Source organism: Dermacentor albipictus, chromosome 4, assembly GCF_038994185.2.
Source record: "Dermacentor albipictus isolate Rhodes 1998 colony chromosome 4, USDA_Dalb.pri_finalv2, whole genome shotgun sequence".
Taxonomy (NCBI): domain Eukaryota; kingdom Metazoa; phylum Arthropoda; class Arachnida; order Ixodida; family Ixodidae; genus Dermacentor; species Dermacentor albipictus.
This window is the reverse complement of record NC_091824.1, coordinates 154,096,052-154,119,825: the sequence shown is the minus strand read 5'-3', so window position 1 is coordinate 154,119,825 and position 23,774 is coordinate 154,096,052. Positions and strand designations below refer to the sequence as shown.

The following is a 23,774-nucleotide window of genomic DNA, read 5'->3' as shown; positions in this document are numbered from 1 at the left end:
GGGGAAAATGCGATAAGTTTGTTAAGCTGAAACTCTTGTAAGAGGAAGCATGCTTCCTTCAGTTTCGCCTTAACAGTCTACATCAAAAGTTTAGGGGCTGTGGGATGTAAGGAAGACTATAATATTTCTGCAGCTTGGTATTTGGATTTCCAGCCTGCTTAGCGTAAGTGAACAATATATTACTGTAAGGTTATACTGGGGGCATTCGTGTACTGCTAGCAAATCCAATGTTTTGCAAGATCCTGCAGTTTCTGAACTTCTAATGCAACTGTACATATGTCCAACATTTGTGGCTGATATTGAAACTGTATGCTTTGTCTGTTCACTTGCTGCTCTCCCATTGCCCTGTTTAGCATGCTTTTGCACTTTCTGTAAAAGAATCCCTTACCTTCCTTGCATTGCATTGAAATTTGCACTGTTTTTGCATTGCAGCAACATGCAAGCAAACCTGCCAGAATTGTTTGCACTTCTTAAGATGCAGTAAGTATAGAAGGCTTGGTTCTTGCTTATACTTCTCATATGCATAGAAAGATTACTGGCACAGATGGTCAAGTACTAACAAAAGTGTATTGGTAATAGATACAAATGTTTTGAGGTGTTTATCAGATGTTGGATGTAAATGTTTGGCAAATACTGTTATTAGCAGGGAAACTTGGGCCAGTTGGTAAAGGTTTGCACTTAAAAAATGGTGCTAAATTGATGAGGATGAAGAAAAGTAGGTACTCGCACACCTGTGCACACTTGCCTTTCTCTTTACTTGTATGTTTTTATTACCATTTTTGGAAGTGTGAAGACTAATGTTGCTGTGGCCAGATGTGCAGCCCTTTTGGCTGACAGGCGCAAAGGTAGCAGGCCCACACTGCCTTTATCACCTTCCTTCCACTAATTAAGTAATTCTCTCTTTTGCATTTAGACCATAGAATGTTTAAAGCTACTGAATGGAATGAGCTTTATAAACTGCAGCAACTTGCAAGTCAGAATGAGTCTTCATATAATGGACCCTTCATCTGTATGTCTTGCTGTGTTTGCTGCTGTAACATTCTGGTTTTGCCCCTTCAACCAGTTGAACTGTGCTTCTTGGCGGCATTGAGGAAGGAAGAATAGGTAGTGTCATGGGACAATTATGAAGCTTAGTAGTTGTAAAAGGAATGCCTGGGGAAAAAGAGCCCTTGCCACACAGTAACTTCTAGCTTCCTAGCAAGATAAAGCTGTGTTCCATTAGCCACTGTAGACTTCTAGACAGCTAAGTGGTCACTGACCATGTCAAGTCTTGTTCATATTCTGTCAAAGTCGGGATAAAAAGACATCTTTGCAAGGACAGCAGTGAACTAAAAAAAATTCAGTCCCCTTCCACTCTGATGGATAACCAGCGAAGCTGTGAACGGCAAGCTGCACCTTAAAGCCTGATGGCGAACTGCACCTGGGGACGATGCACTGGGGACGTGTTAAATATCCCATGGAGGTCAAAGATAATCCAGAGTACCCCACTAGGGCATTTCTCATAATCAAGTGGTAGTTTTGGCAAGTAAAACCCCAGAATTCATTCATAGCGTTGTGCAGCTTGCCTTACTACCCATTTGTTCGGCTTGCCTGGAAATGTAATTAGGGCAAGGTTTCATGCCCTGGCCAGCCTAATTATTCAACTGTGTTATGGAGGAATGCTATGGAGTTTCCTTTTATCTTTGTGTTACTCTGAGGTATATGTCAGTGTTCCCTTTTATGGAACTTCCTCACGTTTTCATATTTAACAGGACAAAAGGGTGTTCAGGCACCTATGGATAATTTGTTGCTTTTAATTTGTGTCAATTGTGTTCATTTGGTACCCAAATGTATTAATGGGATACTTCATTAATCTTTAGTAAGGCCTAAACTGGCTGTGCATGAGTGCATTCTGTAATTGGAATTAAGCATGCAAGAATTATTAGACAAGAGGGAAATTTGTTTTCTGAAGGGAAAACTTGAAGTTAAGGTTTTGAGATTTTACCTTGCTTTTCTGCTGCATCTAATTGGCAGCTGTAATTATTAAAATGACGTCTTGTACAGTATAGGACACTGTATGCACTATAACTGTCACGCACCTTTAGCAGTTACGCAGTTTTGTTGCAGCCTTTGGTAAAAATGTGCCATGGCTCAATTTTATGTCTTAATTTGCCAGGAGCAAGAACTTCTTTCACATCATTTCCCTCAATTTCTAAATACGGCATCTGAAAATTTGCTTTCAACTATATATTTATTGCCTGTGGTGCCTCTTTCCGTTATCTTGCAAACACATATAAAAATATTTGCATTAAAGCTCTCCATGCATTTGCTGGCCACTTTAAATTGACCTGCCCCTGTGCATGTCACCAATGATTTACCAGTGGCTCTTTGCATAGGTTTATTGCAAGTATTCCGAAGCTTTCTTTTTTTACACGCAAAGGATATAGGAAACTATATACGGATATGGAAGAGTACAGGTATTTACAGATATCATTGCGGTTGCCAAAATGCTATACCGCTAGCAGTTATTCTCATCAGCTTATAACCAGTGGCAGCGTGCAAGGCACAAATAGGGCAACAAAATGTTTGATGTCCTGTGAATGTGCCTTGTTTTGTATGTTTAGCTCAGCTGCCTTCTCATCATTGAAAAGCAATGCTTGAATGATTACTGATTTAATGTTCAGCACATGTTTCACTGTTGATGTGGTCACTTAAATTGGCAAGCTTATTTCGTGACCTTATGCATGTGTGCATCATGTTCACATTTGCTGTAGACTTCTTTTCCGCATATTGTACTGCCACACAGGCATTTTCTTATCCTTGCAGTGACAGATTTCAACAAATTATCACTTTTATCATTTCTTTTTGTTCAAGATGTTCTGACTGTATTGGAAACTTCTTGAACATTATGGCTTCAATACCAAAACTGGTCCAACTGACATGAGCACTGCTGAGTGCTCTGGAATGCGTGCAACATTGGATGTATAAACAGCAATTAGACTTGGAACACAGGGGCCCAATTTGACAATTGCCGACTGTGCTCACAGCTATCCTTGTTACTCAAGTGTTCAGGTAGCAGTGACTACCTTTTGACCAACTAAAAAGGATGTGGGAAATTAAAAACAAAGAATGCGCTTATGGGCTAGTAGTTGATTTGACATAGTGCTATTTTCCTGTGTGAGAACGATTAACCAAATAGACAAGATATGCCGACATGACAAATGGGAGGCAGTAAAATTTGCAAAAGTAGGCGATACATGTGTCAGTATTGCACCTCTTTCCCTGTCGCTAAAGAAACAAATGGAATTGCATGTACTATACATGCTGTATGACTTTAATAAAAACGCCTTTTCATGTTTTTTCCTCTCCAATACAGCTTATATATTCTGCAGAATTGAATAAATATCAATTGATGGCCAGCGCTGTACCGTTTTTGTGCTGGAAAATAGCACCAGGAATTACGAGCTTGACATTGTCTCTACCTTTCTACCATACACCAAACAAGTTTTAATGACACCAAACCATTAAATATAAACTTGTCCAGTAATGCTTTTGGTGGTTGTGTTTCTCATGTATGGTGCCGTGTCCCCTTTCTGCTTTTGTGTTCAATTCGAGATGTCAAATTTTCACATTCAAAAGGCTAATTTTGTTCCTTCACATGAACTGTGCAGACAAGTGCAAGGTGATGAGCCTCCGTGCGAAGTCAATGGCAACGTGACGGGGTGGTCTGCTCACAAGCGCTCGCTGTAAGTTTCGTACTGGTTGTTTGCTTTTAGGGCATTTTTGGTGGGTTTCAAGCTAGAAATGCACTGCATTATAGCTTCTTGACATTCGTGCAAATTCAGGTTTCTGACACAGGCATGCGAGTTGGTCTATGAAATTCATAGTGAATAGCCACCTGAGGCTGATTCTATAAATCTATTATTGCAACTATTCAGGCATTGCATGCAATTTGTTTCTGTACTTTCTTTTAATGTGGCTGTAGAAGCCTGTGTTCTACCGCATGTGTTCTTCAGTCAGAATGTCCACATTCATGAATGCATTGCCAATTGTGTTCAGTAGTGATAAGGAAAAAAGCCACCTAATCTGAGCTGTGGATCAGTTGGTTTCTTTACTTGCCCAATGTTAGCTCCAGTTCACTTCAGACTGCAGAGATCTGCTATGCATGACCACTTTACCAAAGGCACTGCAGTGTTTGGCACATTCAGTCCGAAGTGCTGAAGTACCATATTTACTTGAATGTAGCTCGAACACGAGTACAGGTTGACTGCTATATATTGAACTTACTGAAAAATAAAAAAATTCTAATAAAGGTTTACTAATCTTTTTAGACAAACAAAAAACATTTTAACATCACGCAATTTCATTTACAGTAAGCTCGGCTACTAAAGCTTATAGTCCATGCCACAATCGGAATCCCTCTGGAACTATCAGATAAGTAGTCCCTGTCAGATTATTCACAGGTGCCCTTGGCACTACAAATTATGCAACTTTAGCACATTGATTGACGGTGCATTGCAATTTATGACTAAACGGGCTAATATACATGTCGGTCCTAATTTTTACAGCAAAACATACACTTCAAGGTAAATGCAGCATTTGCAAATATAACAGGCAGCACATGGCATGTGTGCTGTTGGCAGTGGCAGCCATCTTTTGGTGTGCCCTTTGTGTAGAATAGGCTCTAGGTCAAGAGATAACCAAAATTCACTTTGTGGTGCTAGGTAGTTTAGCAGAGTACTATGTTGGACTAGTTGGTGCATAGCTTAAAGGGCCTCTCACCAGGTCCAGCCATTTTGGGCTGACAAGTGCAGTGTACGCAAAGCATGCTAACGATCCTGGCTGCAAAGTATTCATTGCTGTGTGCCGCGAAAACAGCAGAGATTTCAAACCGCACGCTGTGCACCCTTGTCGTAGGCACTGTGCTCGTGGTGCTGGGCAGTTGCTCACAGTGACATGCGACTTTGAGAATTATTAAGGGCAACAACAGCTATATGTGATCTATTGCTTCAATAAATGAATTAAACTTAAGAGAAAGAATAAAACCTACAAACCAAATGTCTGCGTGTCCTTGTTTTACTTCATACCTTAGCAAGCGAGATGTACTTAGTTTCGTCTGCTTGTTTTGACGTTGTGCTGTTGAATGTGCAGTGAACGAAGCTGTTATTTTTGACTATGTTCCAGCACCTAATTAATGCTCTTTGATCTGCTCGCATCTTTCTCAGTGTTCATGTGGCACTAGTGTTTTAGTTGAGCGTGTTGTCGCTCCGCTAAGCAGCTAAGCGGAGTGCAAGCGCGAATGCGCATGCGCCGTCTGCTTAGCCGTAAGCGGGCTAGTGGAGCGAGGAACACGGTCCGCTTAGAAGCTGCCTGAGCGGAGCATGCCGCGCAGCACTTTGGCTAGCGTTGGCGTCAGAAAGGATTAGATTGGATGCAGAAAGCAAGCGCTCTGGCTATCACGTGGCGTTCCCCAAGACGGCGCTTTATTTTCCATTGGATCAAATGGACCGGTAACGCATTTCAAGCGCACGTCTAGATACTTCATGGAGAAATAAGTTATATACATACATATATACGTTTTACTGTATAAGAGTGATGAATAGGTGTATTCATTTTCTTTCATTACCCTGAATTTGGCCAAGGGGCGCTGCAACTACGAAAGATCCGCTCCACTACGCTAAACATGTAACTAAAACATGAAAGTCGCCCGCCACTCCGCTGTGGCTTAGCGGGGCAGCTCGGAGTGGAGCATACTGTAAAGACGCCCAACTAAAACACTCTATTGACTTATCATGCCACTAGTTTGGGGCCAGCGGTACAACAATGCGGTATATTGCGGTAAGGATCTGAGCCAGGCCAACCTCTCCAAACATCCACACATTGAGGGATCCATTTCGTTGAAGCAATCAAACAACACAGGTGTTCCTGTGCACAGCTCGCAAGAGGATGATGCAGGGTGAAATGAAACACAGCAGCGTTCAGGTTTGCAACTGTCACCAAAAGTACACTGTGCGACAGAAATACGAGGAGAAAAAAATGGGCGGGGATTCTGACGTTTGCGTGACGTGATCCTCCTGCTCTATTATGGGAAAACTCAAAAAGCAATTTTACATGCGAAGGCTGGACGGGGCAAGTTGCAAGAGTGTGTATGTTCGCAGTCAAGCTAGCCTCCTAAATCATGGGTTTGCGACAATTCATTTATATCTCTGCTAATTAATAATGAACCAATTTGAAGAATTATTGTGGTAGAAAGCTCTCTAGAGGGCATGTAACAATTTCCAGCCTATAATTAAAATTTTCTGTGTGGCCTGGTGAGGAGCCCTTTAAGAAGGATGTGTGATGCAAGGTTAAAAACCAACAGAAGAAACGGGAGGAGACCGAAGGGGGGGGGGGGGGGAATCTGTAGTGTTTGAAGGGTAAAGAGGGATGGTTTTCTGGTGGTTGTCTGCAGGAAAGATGATCTCCTGATGTATTCTGGAACGACGCCAAATGTTCCCAACAGCACTCGTTCATCACCGGACAGCACCACAGTTTCGGCCGGGTGAGCCCCTTGTTACTTCTCTGGTGGCCGCTTTCAAGGGACATGCCGACTTGTGGAACAGGATGGCTAAATACAAGGTCCCTTAATACTGCGGAGGCTCAAGTGTTCGTATCTTGAACCCAAGTAGAGCCATAGGCTAATGCAAGCAGAACACCTGCAACTGCTGAGCAGTAATCTTATGTAGTAGGCCTAAATAGTTTCTACAAAACATAACAGTGGCATAGAGGGGAGTCAGAGATTCATCTTGGTGTGTATGGTTCAAATTGAGCAGCAGCAGTAGGACTTTTGGTGCTAATTTTCTGTACTATAAGGTGATATGTCGGTGTACAAAAAATGAGGATAGACTTCTGGATTTATATGCTATCGATTTAGCTCAACATATTCTCATTTTAAACTAGGGCTGAGTGCCTTGCAATGAAGACAGCAGTTTGGCGAAGTAGATATCTGCCACTGATGTATTCAAGCCAGGGAAATAGTTTTGCATATTTTAATGCGAAATGACCTTTCAGGTCCAAATAGACAAGGCACTTGTACAGGTCTTGGAAGCACTGGTACTTCAAAGCAGTCAAGGGGAAACTAATGTTTAAAGGGTGGAGATAAGAGAATGTTGGAAGATTAGTGAAAAGTTGGTACTACTGTTAAACCTTGGTATAACAAACTTCAATATCACAAAATGTTCTATATAACGAAGTATATAACTTTTCATAACCTCTTGTCTACAGAACACCATGTATTTAGAACCTCAATGTAACAAAGTGTTATGTATGCAGCGCCAATATAACAATATTTCACTGTCACCACAAAGGAATGCCGAGGCAGTAAATGGAAACTTCCCATGACTCGGTTGATCAGATGATTCCTTTACAAGGGACTGCTTGCAAACACACCTCTCAAATCTGGTGCCGCAGGACAAGAGAGAAGGCCGATGTAGAGCTGCATCGGGTTTCCCCATAAAGCCCAAGTGCGATAAGATCCTGTTGTGCCCCACGTACTGTATGTGCTTTAGGTGAGAGGGAAAGTCTGCCAGGGTGAGACAAAAGATCGAGTGACACCTTCCCGCGCGAGCAAAGGGAAAAGGGGGAGGGAAGGAAGCTTATGATAAGGCGATGGGGCGGAGTAGGGGTAAGTTGACTGAGTCTCCCGTTTGGGGCGAGGCTGACCATGGCTGTAAGCGCGGCTTAGCGCATACGCAGCCTGGCACCCTGCTTTAGAGGTAATCTGCCATGTGTACAAAGCGGGTACCAAGACAGCGTGCCACAATGTACGCTGTCTCGCTGCACATTTGGCATTGGAAGTTGCGTAATCTCTAGTTTCGGCAACCTGATGGAGGGAGAGGCAGACGAAGCATTTGCTCTCCCATTTGCTGCCCACTGTGGGCACTTTTCCTTACAGTGTCATCCCAGTGCGGACAAAGCTATCAGTCGGGGGTCAGAGTGCACATGAAAGCGTGGAGCGTGGCTGGGTTCACTTAATTCGTACCACCGAGAAGATATTGCTGACGTACGTGGCATGAAACAGTATCATTTGTCACCAACTCCCAAATTTATCAGTGAATTGTTTTCATTGAAATTAGCCCGATAATTTGGAAAAATTTGCGGCCCCTTCCCATACTATAAGGCTAAATTGACTGGCAACTATTTATTTGCATAAAAGCTTGAATCTCAATAGAAAGAAATTTCGGTGTAATAGTGAATTGCCTATGTTACTGACTTCGTTATATTGAAGTTCAACTCCACATAACAGATCAGCCAGGGAAGCATTTCTCTTTATGGCAAGATGAAAGCTGCCAACCGCAATAAAGCCTGTGTGCCAAGCATTGGGAGCATGTTAAGGATCCCCATGTCTTTAAGATTCTCTCGGAGTCCCCCACTGCAATGTGCTACATAGTCAGAGTGGATCTTGGCACGTATAACCCCAGAATTTAATTTTTACGGATGACAGCTGTTGCCACTCCTGTTGATCCTTTTCACTGCGATCCCATGGGCACTGCTATGTTCTATTACATGGTGACTCGTCCATTGTTTGCCTCAACTGCCTCCATGTTTATGGGTTTTTATGATGCCAATGTGGCTTAGCAAACCACTACTTTGGGAGATATTGTATGCGGTGACTGGGTGGAGTTGCTGAAGCCCTGATTTAGGACGCACGTGGTAGTGGGGAACTCCATATTAATTTTAACTACCTGGGCTTCTTTGACATGCACCCAAAGCATGTTCTTCCATTTCGCCCCCATTTGACATGATTAACGTGGACTTCAATGAACTGACTTTCTCTCTGGTTTTGACGTGTGAATAGCAAATTAAACATAGTACTTGCGAGCCACCCAAGCTGTTTTGTGGATCGGTGCTTGCTTTTTGTCCGCAAGATGAAATGCCGTTGGATCGTTGCTCGTGATCACAAACCAGTGGTTTAGAAGCAGAAACTGCTTTACAAAACACTTGCACATTTGATCTAATGTTCTATTAAGTACTACTTTATGTGAAAAACAAACTGTAGCAGATTCCTGTGTCGCCGTGAGCAGCAGTAGAAGAGATTGCCTGGGCTGAGTGATGTGGGACCAGCGGCGGCGGCGAGTTACTAACACTATACGGCAATGCTGGTTGTGTATAGGCCTGCGCAAACTTACTGTTGGCCCCAGCCGTCGGCTCACTCCATCTCTGTGCCACGTGCACATTTTATTTCGCGTGCAGAAATTCATTGACACGTGTAGGTGTGTTGATGACATGCACACTGCAATTTACGTAGCTATGACTGTGCTGCCCACGTACGCGAGCGTGGCATAGGCTATCTGCACTGCAGGTCGCTCAGTTTCTTGAAATACCCGCCGTGGTTGCTCAGTGGCTATGGTGTACGGCTGCTAAGCACGAGGTCGCGTGATCGAATCCTGGCCACGGTGGCTGCATTTCGATGGGGGTGAAATGCAAAAACACCCATGTGCTTAGATTTAGGTGCACGTTAAAGAACCCCAGCTGGTCTAAATTTCCAGAGTCCTCCACTCCAGCGTGCCTCATTATCATAAAGTGGTTTTGGCACGTAAAACCCCATAAATTTTTTAATTCCTTGAATTGAAAATAAATTACTTACCATATTTATTTGAATCTAGGCGAATAGCTCTTTCCAAATAATCATATACAAAGCTCTAGTGTCGGCTAAGATTTGAGGATTTAAAAGAATTCACCAGTTAGTAGCTGAAAATGATAAATATGGTTCACAGCTAGCGCCATTTAAACAAGTCAGCATCACAGTTGCTACTAGCCAGGCCAGTAGCCAATTAAAGTACACGAGCGGTGTCGTTGCTTTGACCTGTCTTATCGGAGCTGGTTCTATGGTATGGGCGTGCGACGTGGCATTATTCTAATGGCACGCTATAGCGCCGCTTTCTAATAAAAAGTTGTGCTGGCCACAGAGGCATAGTAAGCCAGGCGGGACTTCAGCATCGATGAGAAAAACATTCATCGTTGGAAGGGGCAACGGGCAGCTTCAACCATTCGCGTGCTATTGGTGTGGTCCCTCATTTATTGGGCATATAGGGTGCACATGTGTTCATGTGTGCACCCATTCACTCATTGACACGTTGGCGATAGAGTGGGTGTAAGTTTTCGTGCTAGTTGGGGTAGATGTGTGTTGATACTGCGTGCGAAACTTGCTATGACAGGACACGACGCTACTCCCTTTGTCGTTGTCTAACGAGTGGTACTCACTCTTGCCGACGTTCTGGGGCTAAATAACTTTCTTTGGAAGTTGGTGATACAGTGCTGGCGGATGAGCAAATTTCTGTGTCCTCGAGGAAAGCCGTACATCTCGAAGTGCCAGTGACACGTACGGACAGTTACAGCAGCAGTCCGTGAACTTGGTCGCATAGATTTATTCCATTTCTTAATATGCCAGTAACTATTTTTGCAGCGAACTTGTGCACACATAACTTAATCCAGCACGATTGGAGCACAGCATGCTAGTGAAAATGCAGTTGCGTTTCTGACAGCTGATCGCACAGAATTAAGGTGGAAGCGGTAGTGGTTTCGTATTCGTCCACTGTCTCTGAGGCTACATGCGGCGCGCTACCGAAAGTGCCATCTCGTTTCTCTGGAACAAATTTGTCCACAAAAAGGGTCAACACAAAGGGGAAGCCTCTAAATATCTAAGTTTACTGTACATTCAGTTCAGCAAACCTTTAGTAACCGTTGAATCTGAATACAGTAATCCCTTGTTATAACAAAATCGCTCTACTTGGAATGTCGCTTTATTGGAAATTTCTTCCAGTCTTGACCCAAACGCATGCATTTGAAGCCATATTACTTGGAAGTGCTGCTTGGTGGTGGCGACGACCCTTTTGTGCACGCAGTGTCAAATTAATACCGCCAGCGAATCCGCCTTTTTCGTTGCACGATGGCGCATGCGCCCTGCCCCAGCGGATTAGTCGCAACGTTTTGGAAGGGATGTGCGTGTGGCAGTGCCGCCAGATATCGAGGGAAAATACCCAGGAAAAAAAAAAAATAGAGCGCATGGACGTGCACTGCAGTGAACCCTTGTGCTGTGTACCACATTGGTTCGAACTCCACTGGTCTACAGCTCTTCATGGGTGCGGTGTGAGAAACATGCATAGCATAAGACTGCAACTCCACTTTTAAACAGAAAGCGGCGAGGGCTTCCTCTGGGCTGCACCGTGAACCATTTGGTTGCCGCCTTGCATTGACTGCTATAAAATTTATCGATAAGCGCCTGCGTTACACTTGGGTGACACTTCAGACATATCACATTGCTGATGCAGTCTTCTTGCAGCGTCGGCCCTCTCTTGCTGGTGGTGATAGCGTGTACCTGACTTCACGTACTTGTTTAAGGCGGGATAACCCTGGGTCACTACAAAACCGACACGACACTGATGCCAGTGATTGGCCGACTATTCAGCACTGTGTCACTGAGACCATTTGATTATAGTAGACTTCGTAACTAGACTAGTCGGTTGTCAGGGCCGGATATTGAGACAAGGTTAAGCATCGGAATGCAATATTTAGGCACGTAGGGCCCTCGGGGCTGCACTTTGCGGCGATAAGGTAGCCTCTTCGCATGTGGGATTAGCTGACTGAGCTATGTCGAGTGCTCGGTTGCCATAGTCAGAAGTTCAGATCCCGCTATAAGAGTTTTTTTTTTTCTTTTTAAACGTTGGTGAGCTTGAAATTTGCCTCCTCCAGTGTACAACATCTGCGGACTTGGAGTGATGCCTGTCACCGGCAAAAGATGTCGAGAGCAAGGGGGGGCTATACTAATCCAGGTACAACCAAATTAGGAAGGCCTACTAAGCTTCAACAAGACACTCCCTCACCAGAACAGGAATTGGCCTCCCTGGTGCAGTATTGGGCCACTCCCCTCCCACATGGTTCATTCGATTATCCTATGGCCCTCAGTCCCCAGCAGCTGTGGAGTACCTGACCAAGGCGGCGGTCCGACCTGTAATGCATGCAGAGGGTGCTAAGAACCTCTGGATCCAGACAGTCCGCCAATGGAAGCTGACCCTTGCAACGTTTTAATACCCGAACCCTCTCGAGTGAGGCTAGCTTAGCAGGACTCTTTGAGGAATTATCAGACATTGTTTGGGATATCATCGGCCTTAGTGAGATTAGAACTGGTGAGGCTTACACATTGATGAATAACGGCTATGTCCTCTGCTATAGAGGTCTCCCGGATAAAAAGCAATATGGGATAGGATTCCTAATCCATAAAGACATAGCGGGCAACGTTGACGAATTCTACAGCATCAACAAGAGGGTAGCAGTAGTCTTAATCAAACTCAAACGTATAGATTATAGTACAAACCTACGCTCCCACGTCCAGTCATGACGATGAGGAATTAGATCAGTTTTATGAAGATGTTGAATTAGCGATGAGAAAGGTGCAAAAGCAGTATACAGTAGTGATGGGGACTTCAATGCAAAAGTGGGGAAAAAGCAGGCAGGTGAACAGGCAATTGGAAACTACGGTGTTGATTCTAGAAACGCTAGAGGTGAGATGCTGGTAGAATTCGCAGAAAGCAATAAGTTGCGAACAATGAACACCTTTTTCAGGCAGCGTAGCAACAGAAAATGGACCTGGAAAAGCCCTAATGGTGAAACAAGAAATCGAAATTGATTTTATACTTTCTGCCGATCCCAGCATAGTGCAGGATGTTCAAGTGATAGGTAGGGTAAAGTGCAATGAACCATAGGTTAGTGAGGGCTAGGATTCACCTCAATTTGAAGAGAGAAAGAGCAAAATTGGTCAAGAAGAAACAGGTCAATCTTGAAACAGTAAGGGTAAAAGCAGACAAATTCAGGCTGGTACTTGCAAACAAATATGCAGCCTTAGAACAGAGAGATGATGACATAGAGCTAATGAATGAAACCGTAACTAGGTTGGCTTCGGAGGCAGCAATTGAAGTGGGAGGCCAGGCACCGAGCCAACCAGTAGGCAAGCTTTCCCAAGTAAGAAAGGGCCTAATAAAGAAACGGCAAAAAATGAAAATGTGCAACTCAAAAGATCAGATGGAATTCGCGGAACTGTCAAAACTGATCAACAAGGGGAAGATAAGTGATATTCGAAATTATAATGTGAGAAAGACTGAAGCCGTAAAAAATGGACGCAGCCTGAAATCAGTGAGAAAGAAATGGCATAGGACAAATCAAGATGCATGCACTAAAAGATAAGCAGGGTAATATCAGCAATTTTGAAGATATAGTAAAAGCAGTGGAAGAATTCTATACTGAACTGTACAGTACCTAGAGGAGTAAGGTCACTTCAATTGGAAACAGTAATGAACAGGATACAGAAACTCCTCCTATAACTAGCGATGAGGTCAGAATGGCCCTGCAAGACATGAAACGAGGAAGAGCGGCAGGAGATGGAATAACAGTCGATTTAATCGGAGGGAGGAGACATAATGCTTGGAAAACCGGCGGCTCTTTATACGAAGTGTCTATCGACTGCAAGGGTCCCAGAAAACTGGAAGAATGCAAACAGTATACTAATCCACAAAAAGGGAGACATTGTGGGGATGCGCGACTCTCACGCGTCCCCTGATATGTTGTTTTCCTGCATAGCTACCGTCTCCTGCAATCCAGCTTTGCCATGTGGCCTGCGTGATGCCCGCGGCAGTCGGTCTAGTTGAAGCGGAGTTTGAGAGATGGCGTGAGTGTTGCGCTGCTAACGCCGCCTACCGGTGGGGTTACTTGGGCACGGAAAGGACAAGGCGCTTGCTCTTTGGTTCGGGAACAGCAAGCGGCGCAGACGCTCCGCGCATGCGCCGATCCATGCTTCTGTGAGACCGTCTCACGAGGCCACGTTCGAATGGGCCACCGTTAGCGTGACCGTACATGCAAACGACCAGGTGTTGGGATCCAGCATGGGGTGAACATATTCGCTCGCTATCCGGTCGCGGTGAGTCCGACTTTCGTGATTTGTCGCGCGCCCATCGGCATGTTTTGGGGATAGCAACTCGGCTAGCAGGCATTGATCTATGAAAGGTGCAATAAATGCCCTTGTGATTGTTTGCACTACTGTGTTGTCATTCCTTTGTCCCAAAAGCACAGGTCAGAATCCCACAACGTTAAAGAATTCAAAAATTGTAGGCCCATTAGCTTACTCCCAGTATTATATAAAATATTTACCAAAATGATCTCCAATAGAATAAGGGCAACACTGGACTTTAGTCAACCAAGGGAACAGGCTGGCTTCAGGAAGGGATACTCTACAATGGATCACATCCATGTTATCAATCAGGTTTTCGAGAAATCCGCAGAGTACAATAAGCCTCTCTATATGGCTTCCATAGATTACGAAAAGGCATTTGATTCAGTAAAGATACCAGCAGTCATATAGGCATTACATAATGAAAGAGTACAGAACACTTACGTAAATACCTTGGAAAATGTCTACAGAGGTTCTACAGCTACCTTAATTCTACATAAGAAAAGCAGGAAGATATCTATAAAGAAAGGGGCCAGACAGGGAGACGCAATCTCTCCAATGCTATTCACTGCGTGCTTAGAAGTATTCAAGCTATTAAACTGGGAAGGCTTAGGAATAAAGATAGACGGCAAATATCTCGGCAACCTTCGGTTTGTCGATAACATTGTTCTATTCAGCAACAATGCAGACGAGTTACAACAAATGATTGACGACCTTAACAGAGAGAGTGTAAGAGTGGGGCTGAAGATTAATACGCACAAGACAAGGATACTGATGAATAGCCGGGTAAGGGAACAATAGTTCAGGATCGCCAGTCAGCCTCTAGAGTCCCTGAAGGAGTACTTTTACCTACTAGATATTAATCACAGGGAACCCTGATCATGAGAAGGAAATTCACAGAATAAAAATGGGTTGGATCGCATATGGCAGACATTGTCAGCTCCTGACTGGAAGCTTACCATTATCATTGGAAAGGAAGGTGTACAATCAGTGCATTTTACTAGTGCTGACATATGGGGCAGAGACTTGGAGTCTGACAAAGAAGCTTGAGAACAAGTTAAGTACCGCGCAAAGAGCGATGGAATGTAAATTGCTAGACGTAATGTTAAGAGACAGAAAGAGAGCGGTGTGGATCAGAGAGCAAACGGATATAGACAATATCCTAAATGACATCAAGAGGAAAAAATGGAGCTGGGCAGGTCATGTAATGTGCTGGTTAGATAACCGTTGGACCATTATGGTTACAGAATGGGTACCAAGAGAAGGAAAATGCAATTGAGGATGACAAAAGACTAGGTGGAGCGATGAAATTAGGAAATTGGTGGGCGCTAGTTGGAATTGGTTGACACAAGATGGGTAATTGAAGATCACAGGGAGAGGCCTTCATCCTGCAGTGGACATAAAACAGGCTGATGATGATGAACTAGGCTAGTCTTCGTACAATGTCACTTGCAGGCTTTTTTTTTTTTTTCTACAGGCTAGAGGCTTGGACTGGCAATATATGTAATACAATGTGAATCCGCACTGTGTCATATGCCAAAGTTATCTCACCGCCACTCCTGCAGTTACTGCAAGCAAAAGAAAAATTAACTATGCTGCTATCAAAGTGTGGGAGCTAAGCCCACGCCATGCAGCAGATGTACTCTAATTAACTGTCTTTGATGTGCACATGAAAATATATCCATATCTGTGCAATCCACTTGTAAACTGCACGTTGCAGAGAATTCTTATCAAGGTGCCTCAGCTGTTTTCAGATGGATCATTTCTGAAAAAAGCCAATGGGAAAATCGTTGTGATGGTGCCAACATAGACGCCTTATTCAAGTGGTGCACATTGTGCTTTGAACAAAAGCAGAAAAATATTCAGAGCCATTCCACTCTGTGAAGGTGTATAACCGGCGGAGTTGTATGTATGGTGATAAATATGTTTGTTGAAATAACACATACCAGAATGAATTTTGCTTTTGTTTCAGGATTTTTTTGTTTTATGAAATCGCATACTTAATGCTCTTCTTTATTTTTAACGTTTTGTTTGCTTTTTTTAAATTTATATTTTGGTAATGAGATTTATGATCACTATGATATACGGCCAATGGCTCTGTGGTGACACTGGGATAGTTCTTGGCCAATGTGAGGTCTGACGTAATAGTTCGATGGAAGCCCTCAATGTGAGGTCTATACATGACCGGTGACGCATCGTGGGCACACTGATGTTTTTGTAACATTGAATGCCGAACTCCACAAACCACTTTCGGTCTGTCCGAAACAGGTCTATTTTTAAATCACCCACAATTACGATGGGAGCGGAGTCGGTAGGGGTAAACCAACCAAAAGCACGTGTGCTTGGTGTTTGTGGCACGATCATGATCTGTATTGTGTGCCGCCCGCCTTCGCTGCACACATTCCCACCTCTGTTCATGACGGTGTTCTTCGTAGGCACTCTGTCTCCTGCAGTCCTTACTGCACGTGGCCTACCCATTGTATGGGTGGTTACGGTTACGTTAGATGGTTACGTGGTTTGCCTATAGAGCCCGTGACATCAAACCACAATCCAAACTAAACAGTGTATTCCTGTTTTACTTTTTTTCATTACGATATTTTTTTAAATCACAATATGGTTTTGACACTTCTCTCGATTAAATGCAACTGGGGCATACCTGCAATAAATATGCTTTTCCTTTATGCTTTAGTTATTTCAGCTCTGGGGAGGCCGCTATCTTTTTGCCTATGCACACTAACTTCCAGGACCTAGCGTGAACAGCTATGCTGTAAAAAGGACCCTGCACGGAACTGTACGGCCACTGTTTGCGTTGTCGGCATTTCAACGCCCAGATATGCGTTGCGTCCTGTCGGTACTTTAATCTGTGCACTTGATGACATGCTACGGGCTCAGTATGTGGTCATTTTTATACTTGATTTGTGGAAATGGTGACACATAAAAAATAAAAGTATTTTCTACTATGCATGAGGCAATTTGAAATTTTGAACACAAATTGAATAGTGTCGATTCAAGATTCAAAGTTGTCAAATGTGCGTTTAGTTTGTACACTATAAGGGACAGCTACAGTTAAGTCTACAGGTGAGACCCATCTGAATGATCCCCGGTTTAGCAGGACTGCAATTGTGCAGATGATAGTTCCTGAACAAATACACGAATGAGGTTATTACCAACCATTGAGTAAGCTCATCTAGTCTTACATAGCCTAGGAATTCGCTGTTTCAGTTAGTGCGAATAAATAGTATATCATTTGACCACTCTCATGTTTGGATTCCTTCAAAACTATGTGTGGTGCTGTAATTGCGTTTCGCTCTTTCAATGTGCACTGTATACTCTTCTACATGCATTTGGGACAGCCTGTTCCTCTTTATTTTCAATGTTAATTGTCATGCACCAGATATTGTGATACTGTATTACGGTGAATATGTATAAAATAATGTAAACAAGCCCTTTTTTTGCCAAACAGGCTTGGCAAAATCTTTCATGGAGCCTGTTATATCATCTAGTATTGAAAATTGAATTGAATTGAAAATATTTGATATTCTATTTAGTAATGTATGGTCGTTTTTCTTGGAAGATTCAGTTTGGATTGACAGTAAAAGGAAATGCGGGAAAGAGGACGTGTCGAGGCTCCGCACTGAGTGCTGCACGCTCTTGCGATGACGCTAAGATAACCTAGATAACACTAGATAAGATAGATTTGTGTATGGCTGTTGTAGCTGTACAAAACATATTCGTGTCGAAACATTTCTGTCCAATGTAGCCTCAGTCTTTCACCTCCTGAAAAAGCCTGCGTACGCCCCATGCAATCAAGTTGATGCTCCTGTGCAGCATTTCACTGTAGGGCAGGGTAGGTAAGTTTACTGTGCTGAACTGGTTCAGTGTTGTGAACTGGTTTGCGAACCATTATACATCTGTTTCTTTGAGCCAGAACTGAACCAGAATGAAATTGGAGCACACTTAACCTGAACCCGAACCAAACTGGTACTTTTTTTTGACACCCTGCTTTAAATGTTTCTTTTTAGGAAACCATTCAAATGCCTGCTGGCAATTGCACTTATTGTGTGTGTGTGTGTGTGTGTGTGTGTGTGTGTGTGTGTGTGTGTTTTTTTTTTCAGTGTGGAAGAAGGAACAGTGGAGCAAGAGGTGGAGCTTGAGCCTCTGACTGAAGCAGATGTAACTGATATCGTGAGGTGAGTTTGGCTGTCTTGTCTTCTCGTTTGTTTTTAGCATTTGCGCTCGGCTGTCGCAGTTGCTCACGTTGGTTGTGTGCTAACTGTGGTAAAGCAGTGGTGAATAGTTTTCTACTGGCAACATTGTTTCAACAACCATCCCAAACCTATGGTGTACTCTTATCCTGTCTGGCACTGTGTACACATTTGCGTGTAGGACTTGTCAGTGCCAGTTTTGTATGCTTTTATAGGAATTTTGCAAGTGATTTGCATACATGCACTGCCTCTGGTACAGTCAGTAGTCCGAAACGTTCAGGTATAAGTTAGACAATGCTGCACAAAGCCTTCTGTACTATATTTTGTACTCTACGCAGTTAGTGTGGTCACAGAATTCTCGCTTTATGCATTTCCTATTGCCGTTGATCTTGATCTACAACACCTTTTATAAACTGCAATATATTACAACTGCAACTTGTGAACCTAAGAGGAAGATTTAGCTCGGGTGAAATATGGAAATTGTTTTAATGCATTAGCATTAGTAATGTCAAAGTGGAAAAGTGTATGGGAAGCCGGTCACATGGTAGAGGTACAGAGGGGACGGTAGAGCTTAGAAGAGCATGTGAATGTGCAATCGCACACACAGTGCAACTGATGGTCTGCTCGAAACCATCAGTCGCATTTTGCTCCTCAAAGAGGTAGGATGTGTGTCGAGTGAGCTCCTGAACAACACCGCACATTTTCCCCCACTTAGTGCTAAATCGTCAAATATTTGTTCTCGGTCAGCCATTGCGCTGATTTTGATCAGGTTTGTTGCATTTAAAAGAAAATTTTAGAAAACTGTAGTGACTGTTGGAAGTGGTGTTTTTGTTTGGGCCGTCAATGTTTAAAGAAAAATTCTCAAACATGGCAAAATTTCAAAGAATATCACAAATCTGTTAAAATCTCCTAATTATACATCTAAAGTGGACAATATTGATGTATCCTACACCGCTTTGAAATATAGCACTAATTTGTGCATAGGACTTTTGCAGAGCCCTCGTAAACACTGATTTTGCACAAACTGTAAATTTATACATCGCGTTTGTCTGCCTAGGATGCTAAACAGGTGCAGTTTACTGAATTGCTGTATCTGTTTTTAGTACAGGTTGTGAGGGTTCAAATATACTCTTCTGACAAAGGAATGACAACGCAGTAGTGCAAACAATCACAAGGGCATTTATGGCACATTTCATTCTCCAACACAAGCTAGCGGAATTAGTACTGTAAGGATTGGGAGGTCAATCCCATCGCTCGTAACCCGTTGTCAAAATTGGAGTCGGGCATGAATTAGATGGTAGCTGGCCCATGCCGTCGTATGACTTATCCATGCTGAGGACATTGAAGGGAAGGACTGCTTCTCATTGAGAACGAGGAATATGGGTCTATTTACTGTATCTACATAAGGACGTTGCAGTTCATCAGTCTAGCATGACAGCGAGAGAAAGTGCACTGAGCAGCCGCACAACAGCGGTTTATAAACACGGTCCTCGCTCGATCCCTAGGTGAGGGAAACGTTCGATCAGTAGACGTAGACGAGCCGCCTTTGAGCGACGGAGCTTCCGCATTGGTTTCACGGACTCCACCGAGGGCAGACTGACTTCGCAGAACTCCGGGCTTACGTCAGGAGCGGTGCGTGGGAAGGGGCCTCCGAAGACGTTCCCTCGGGACCTCCCTTGCTCACCTCAGACCGGGTTGGTGGGGGCGTGTTCAGTCACAAAGCCTGGTGCGTCGAACTCATCTTGGCAATCCCGCGACGAAGGGTCGAGCACGTGACGTATTGTCAGTAGACTTAGTGACGCCGTTTGGCTAGAGGATTATGGTGGCTTTCCAGGAAAAGTCGACGCCGTTCTCGCACCTGGCTGGCAAAACTTGCACCTCAGCAGGCCGTTCTTAACCCTTTGACGGTTTGTGCCGTACATGTACGCGGCGGTTTTCTGTCCCGCAAGGTCTTTGCCGTACGGGTACGGTTTCGACCCTCCGTTTGAAATTTCGCGCCATAATGACGATGCATGCTTACTGGGAGGTGCTGCCACCTCTTAGGACTTACAAGAGGCGTTTGAAATTTGTGCTACCTTTTTGGGGAGATAAACAGAACTGACTTCAAGCTTCAGCGCGTCGCGCAGACTGCGGCCACACCCCTTTTGCGGTTTCGGTTTCGCCGCGTGATCGCAACGGAGGCGCGCGAAACGTCATTTTTCTCTTTGTCGGCACTCTCTTGCAGATGCTGTGGAAGTTGATTTCTATCTTGATCGGCACTGCTCTTAGCTTGTTTATAACCGCCGCTCGCAAGGTATTCTTGCTCTCAGCGGCAACGCGCTTTCGCGGTTTCGGTTCCGCCGCAACGGAGGCGCGCGAAACGCGATTTTTATCTTTGTCGGCACGCTATCGCAGGGGCGGTGCAAGTTGATTTCTATCTTGATTGGCACTGCTCTTAGCTCGTTTATCACCGCCGCTCATGAGGTATTCTCGCTCTCTGCGGCTGTGCGGAGACTCGTGTTTCTAGGAGTACCACACTCTAAAATACTATTGAACATATTGCAGTTCTGAGTGATGCCGACACCAAAATACTGCCCCTAATTTTTTTTTTTTACTATTTATTCCCGACTTTATACATCTTGTACATTCAAGATCTGCAATAAAGTAATTTGACCACCCGGGAAAGTTTTCTTCAAAATAATTCGACCCTCAAAGGGTTAACACTACCTATAGAACATGCTGACTTGCCACGACAGGGTATTGAGCGATTTGCATAGAGTTTCACACTAATTACTAGAGGGAACTCTGGTGCCATGATTGTTCAGCCACCATGGGAGTGATGGGAAGTACCGTATAATGCGGAATATAGGTCGAGGCGGAATATAGGTCGACCCCCTTACATTGAAGCAAGGAAGTCAACATAAAAATTATAAGGTACAAAACCTCGTTTTATTTAGTGGTGCCGCCAGACTCGTCACCTGCTCATTCGTTTGAGCTGTCTGAACTCTCGTCGGAAGACGACTGCTTTTCACTGGCTGCGTCCCACAACGTCATCCTCGGTGCCGTCCAAGGAGTTGCTAATGCAACACTTCTTGAATGCCCGCACCACCATATCGTCGGGCAGCGAGTGCCAAGCCTGCGACACCCATGTGGCCACAGTGGCGAGAGGCGGCCTGCGCAGCCGGCCGGTTGGGGTCGTCTGGTTGTCGCCGGCCATCCACTGATTATATTGTTCACGGACACGGTCTTTAAAGGGCTTATTGAGCACGACGTCCAGTGGCTGAAGTGTTGACGTCATGCCTCCCGGAATGACGGAGAGTTCCGTCCTCCCGTCGCGGAGTGCCTGCTTCACACCTGCTCGTCTTGGATGCCCGCGAAAGGCATCCAAGACGAGCATGCTCGGACACCGCAGGAGTGCACCGGGTCGCCGATTCCAGATGGTCTTAATCCAATTGAGCATGAGGGCCTCATCCATATAGCCCTTTTCATTCACGCGAACGACATCCCGCGGGAAAGCCTCTTTCGGCAGCGTCTTTCTCTTGAATATTATGTATGGGGGCAGCATTTTGCCGTCTGCAGTACACGCGAGCATCACCGTGAAGCGCGAGTGCTCATTCCCCGTTGAAAGAAGCTCGACTTCTTTTGCGCCGCGTTCGCACACTGTGGTGAGCGACGGCATGTCGAACCACACCGGCGTTTCATCAGCGTTGCCGATCTGTCCCAATATGTAGCCACGCTGCTGCCGGAGACGGTTAACATAGCGCTGGAATTCGACCAGCTTGTCCTCGTATGCCTCTGGCAGCGTCTGGCAGATTGATGTGCACCGTCGAAGTGCAAATCCCTTGCGTCGCATGGGATTCGCATCCTTGCGAAGCGACGAACCCAATAAACGGAGCCCTTGAATTGTTCCTTGGGCAGTCCGGATTCTCGGGCGATCTCAATAGCTTTGATGTGGATGAGTTCTGCTGTCACTGGCAAAGATCTGGCACGATGCTCGCGGACGAAATCTGCCACCGTCTTTCCGGGTGAACCGCGCCATAGAATAAAGAACCGCGCGGCGCCCGCGAGTGGGGCCGCGTCGGTCACGGAGGCGATAACGATGCGGATGCCGAAAGGTCTGCGCTCCTACACGTTGCCAGACGACTATTCATGTTGTACCAAGGGCCTGTATACAAGTCGAGGGGTGAACTTTTAGTAATATTTTTTGGAAAAAACCTCGACCTATATTCCGCACTATACGGTACATGGATTTGTCTGGTGTTTGTACTTGTGGATTCAGTCCTGCTTGTGGCTTTGTTTGTAACACTTTATTTGTCTTCAGTGTCCTAAATTTCAAAGCTATCAACACTTTTTTAAGTGAGGAATACTCTGCATACATGCACAATCACTGCTAATCGCAACGGCTCAACCTGTCGTGGTGGCCAAATGGAAATGCTGGCTTGCCCGCAAGAAATTCATAAGGGCATTTTATGCCATTTGTCAATGGCATGCGTTTGTGGCATAATGGTTTCAATATTGGGCTTCTGTGCTAGTGGTCCTGTGTTTGAATCCTGCTGTTAGACGATTTTAATAATGTTCATTTAAGCATTTATTACGCAGCACATTATTGAAAATGATGAAATTACAAAGTCTCAAAGCCATTTGAAGCCAGAAAAACAGAAGTTTAGGCAAATCCATGTACTTCCCTTGCTGGCTATTTCTGCTGACTTCCCTGGTACTATTTACCTTACACTATTTTTCCATATAGTAGCCATACTGGTTCAGACATTTATCCCATGGTGCTCCACATTTAGCCTGATTATGAAAGCACATTCGAGCAATGAGTAATATTAAGCTAGTGGCAAGAAGTCTTGTCACATATTCTTGCTGTTACAGAGAATATCTTGTGTTGCAGGATAAAGTAGTGAAGTTTAGAAAATGAGCAACCATCTCATCTGTGATAGTTGTGGAATCATTTAATAAATGCAGAATATCAAACACATTATTAATCGTACAGAGGACAAGATGTTGTGGCTCTTTCTACCAAGTGTTGGAGTGTTGACGATGGACATTAATAAAGTTTCATACTCTGAAGATAAAGTTCGCAACTTTTTTCTGTGTGTGTACGTGTTGTGAACACGCTATAATTGGAAGTGCATTCCATTTTTCTTGATGAAACTTGGGTGGGCATTTGATATCTACTTTGTTTAGAAGCTCTGTTAGGTTTCTTTTTTTTTTTTTAAGCCCCCCAATAAAGTCGGCAAGGCCTGACTGTCCCAACGTGGGAGCGGCCCGCGGCGCGCTGAGTCGCGTACCTCAGGACCTTATTAAAGTTTCGCATCCATCCATCCATCCCCCAATAAAGTGGTTGTGCATTAGATTCAGGGCAAGTGCTGACAAATGAATCAGCAATGTTTCTTTATTTTTGCTGCCTCTTATTTAATTAGATTAATTCCGTTGGTCCCATCAAGGTCTAATTAACATTTATGTAGACTATATGCGAAAAAATTCTATGTTTAGTATACTCTTTATTTTTGTCAAAAGCACATCCTGCAGCGCCGCACGAGATCTAAGCTTTCTTTTCTATCCTGTAACTTTGCAGCAACATAGTATCGGGCACTTGGCAGCTGTAGATACTGTAATGTAATCCTGTA

General features: G+C 44.2%; 1 protein-coding gene across 4 annotated transcripts in view; it reads left to right on the top strand.

Moving 5' to 3' along the window:
* Positions 1–23,774, top strand: part of LOC135903786 (uncharacterized) — a 70,744-nt gene that overhangs the window by 5,769 nt on the left and 41,201 nt on the right. For all 4 annotated transcript variants that reach the window (XM_065434186.2, XM_065434187.2, XM_065434185.2 and 1 more), the window contains exons 3-6: positions 433–480; positions 3,651–3,725; positions 6,431–6,520; positions 18,073–18,147. In XM_065434186.2, the coding sequence (XP_065290258.1) occupies positions 433–480; positions 3,651–3,725; positions 6,431–6,520; positions 18,073–18,147 (288 nt within the window). The remainder of the gene's footprint in view (positions 1–432; positions 481–3,650; positions 3,726–6,430; positions 6,521–18,072; positions 18,148–23,774) is intronic.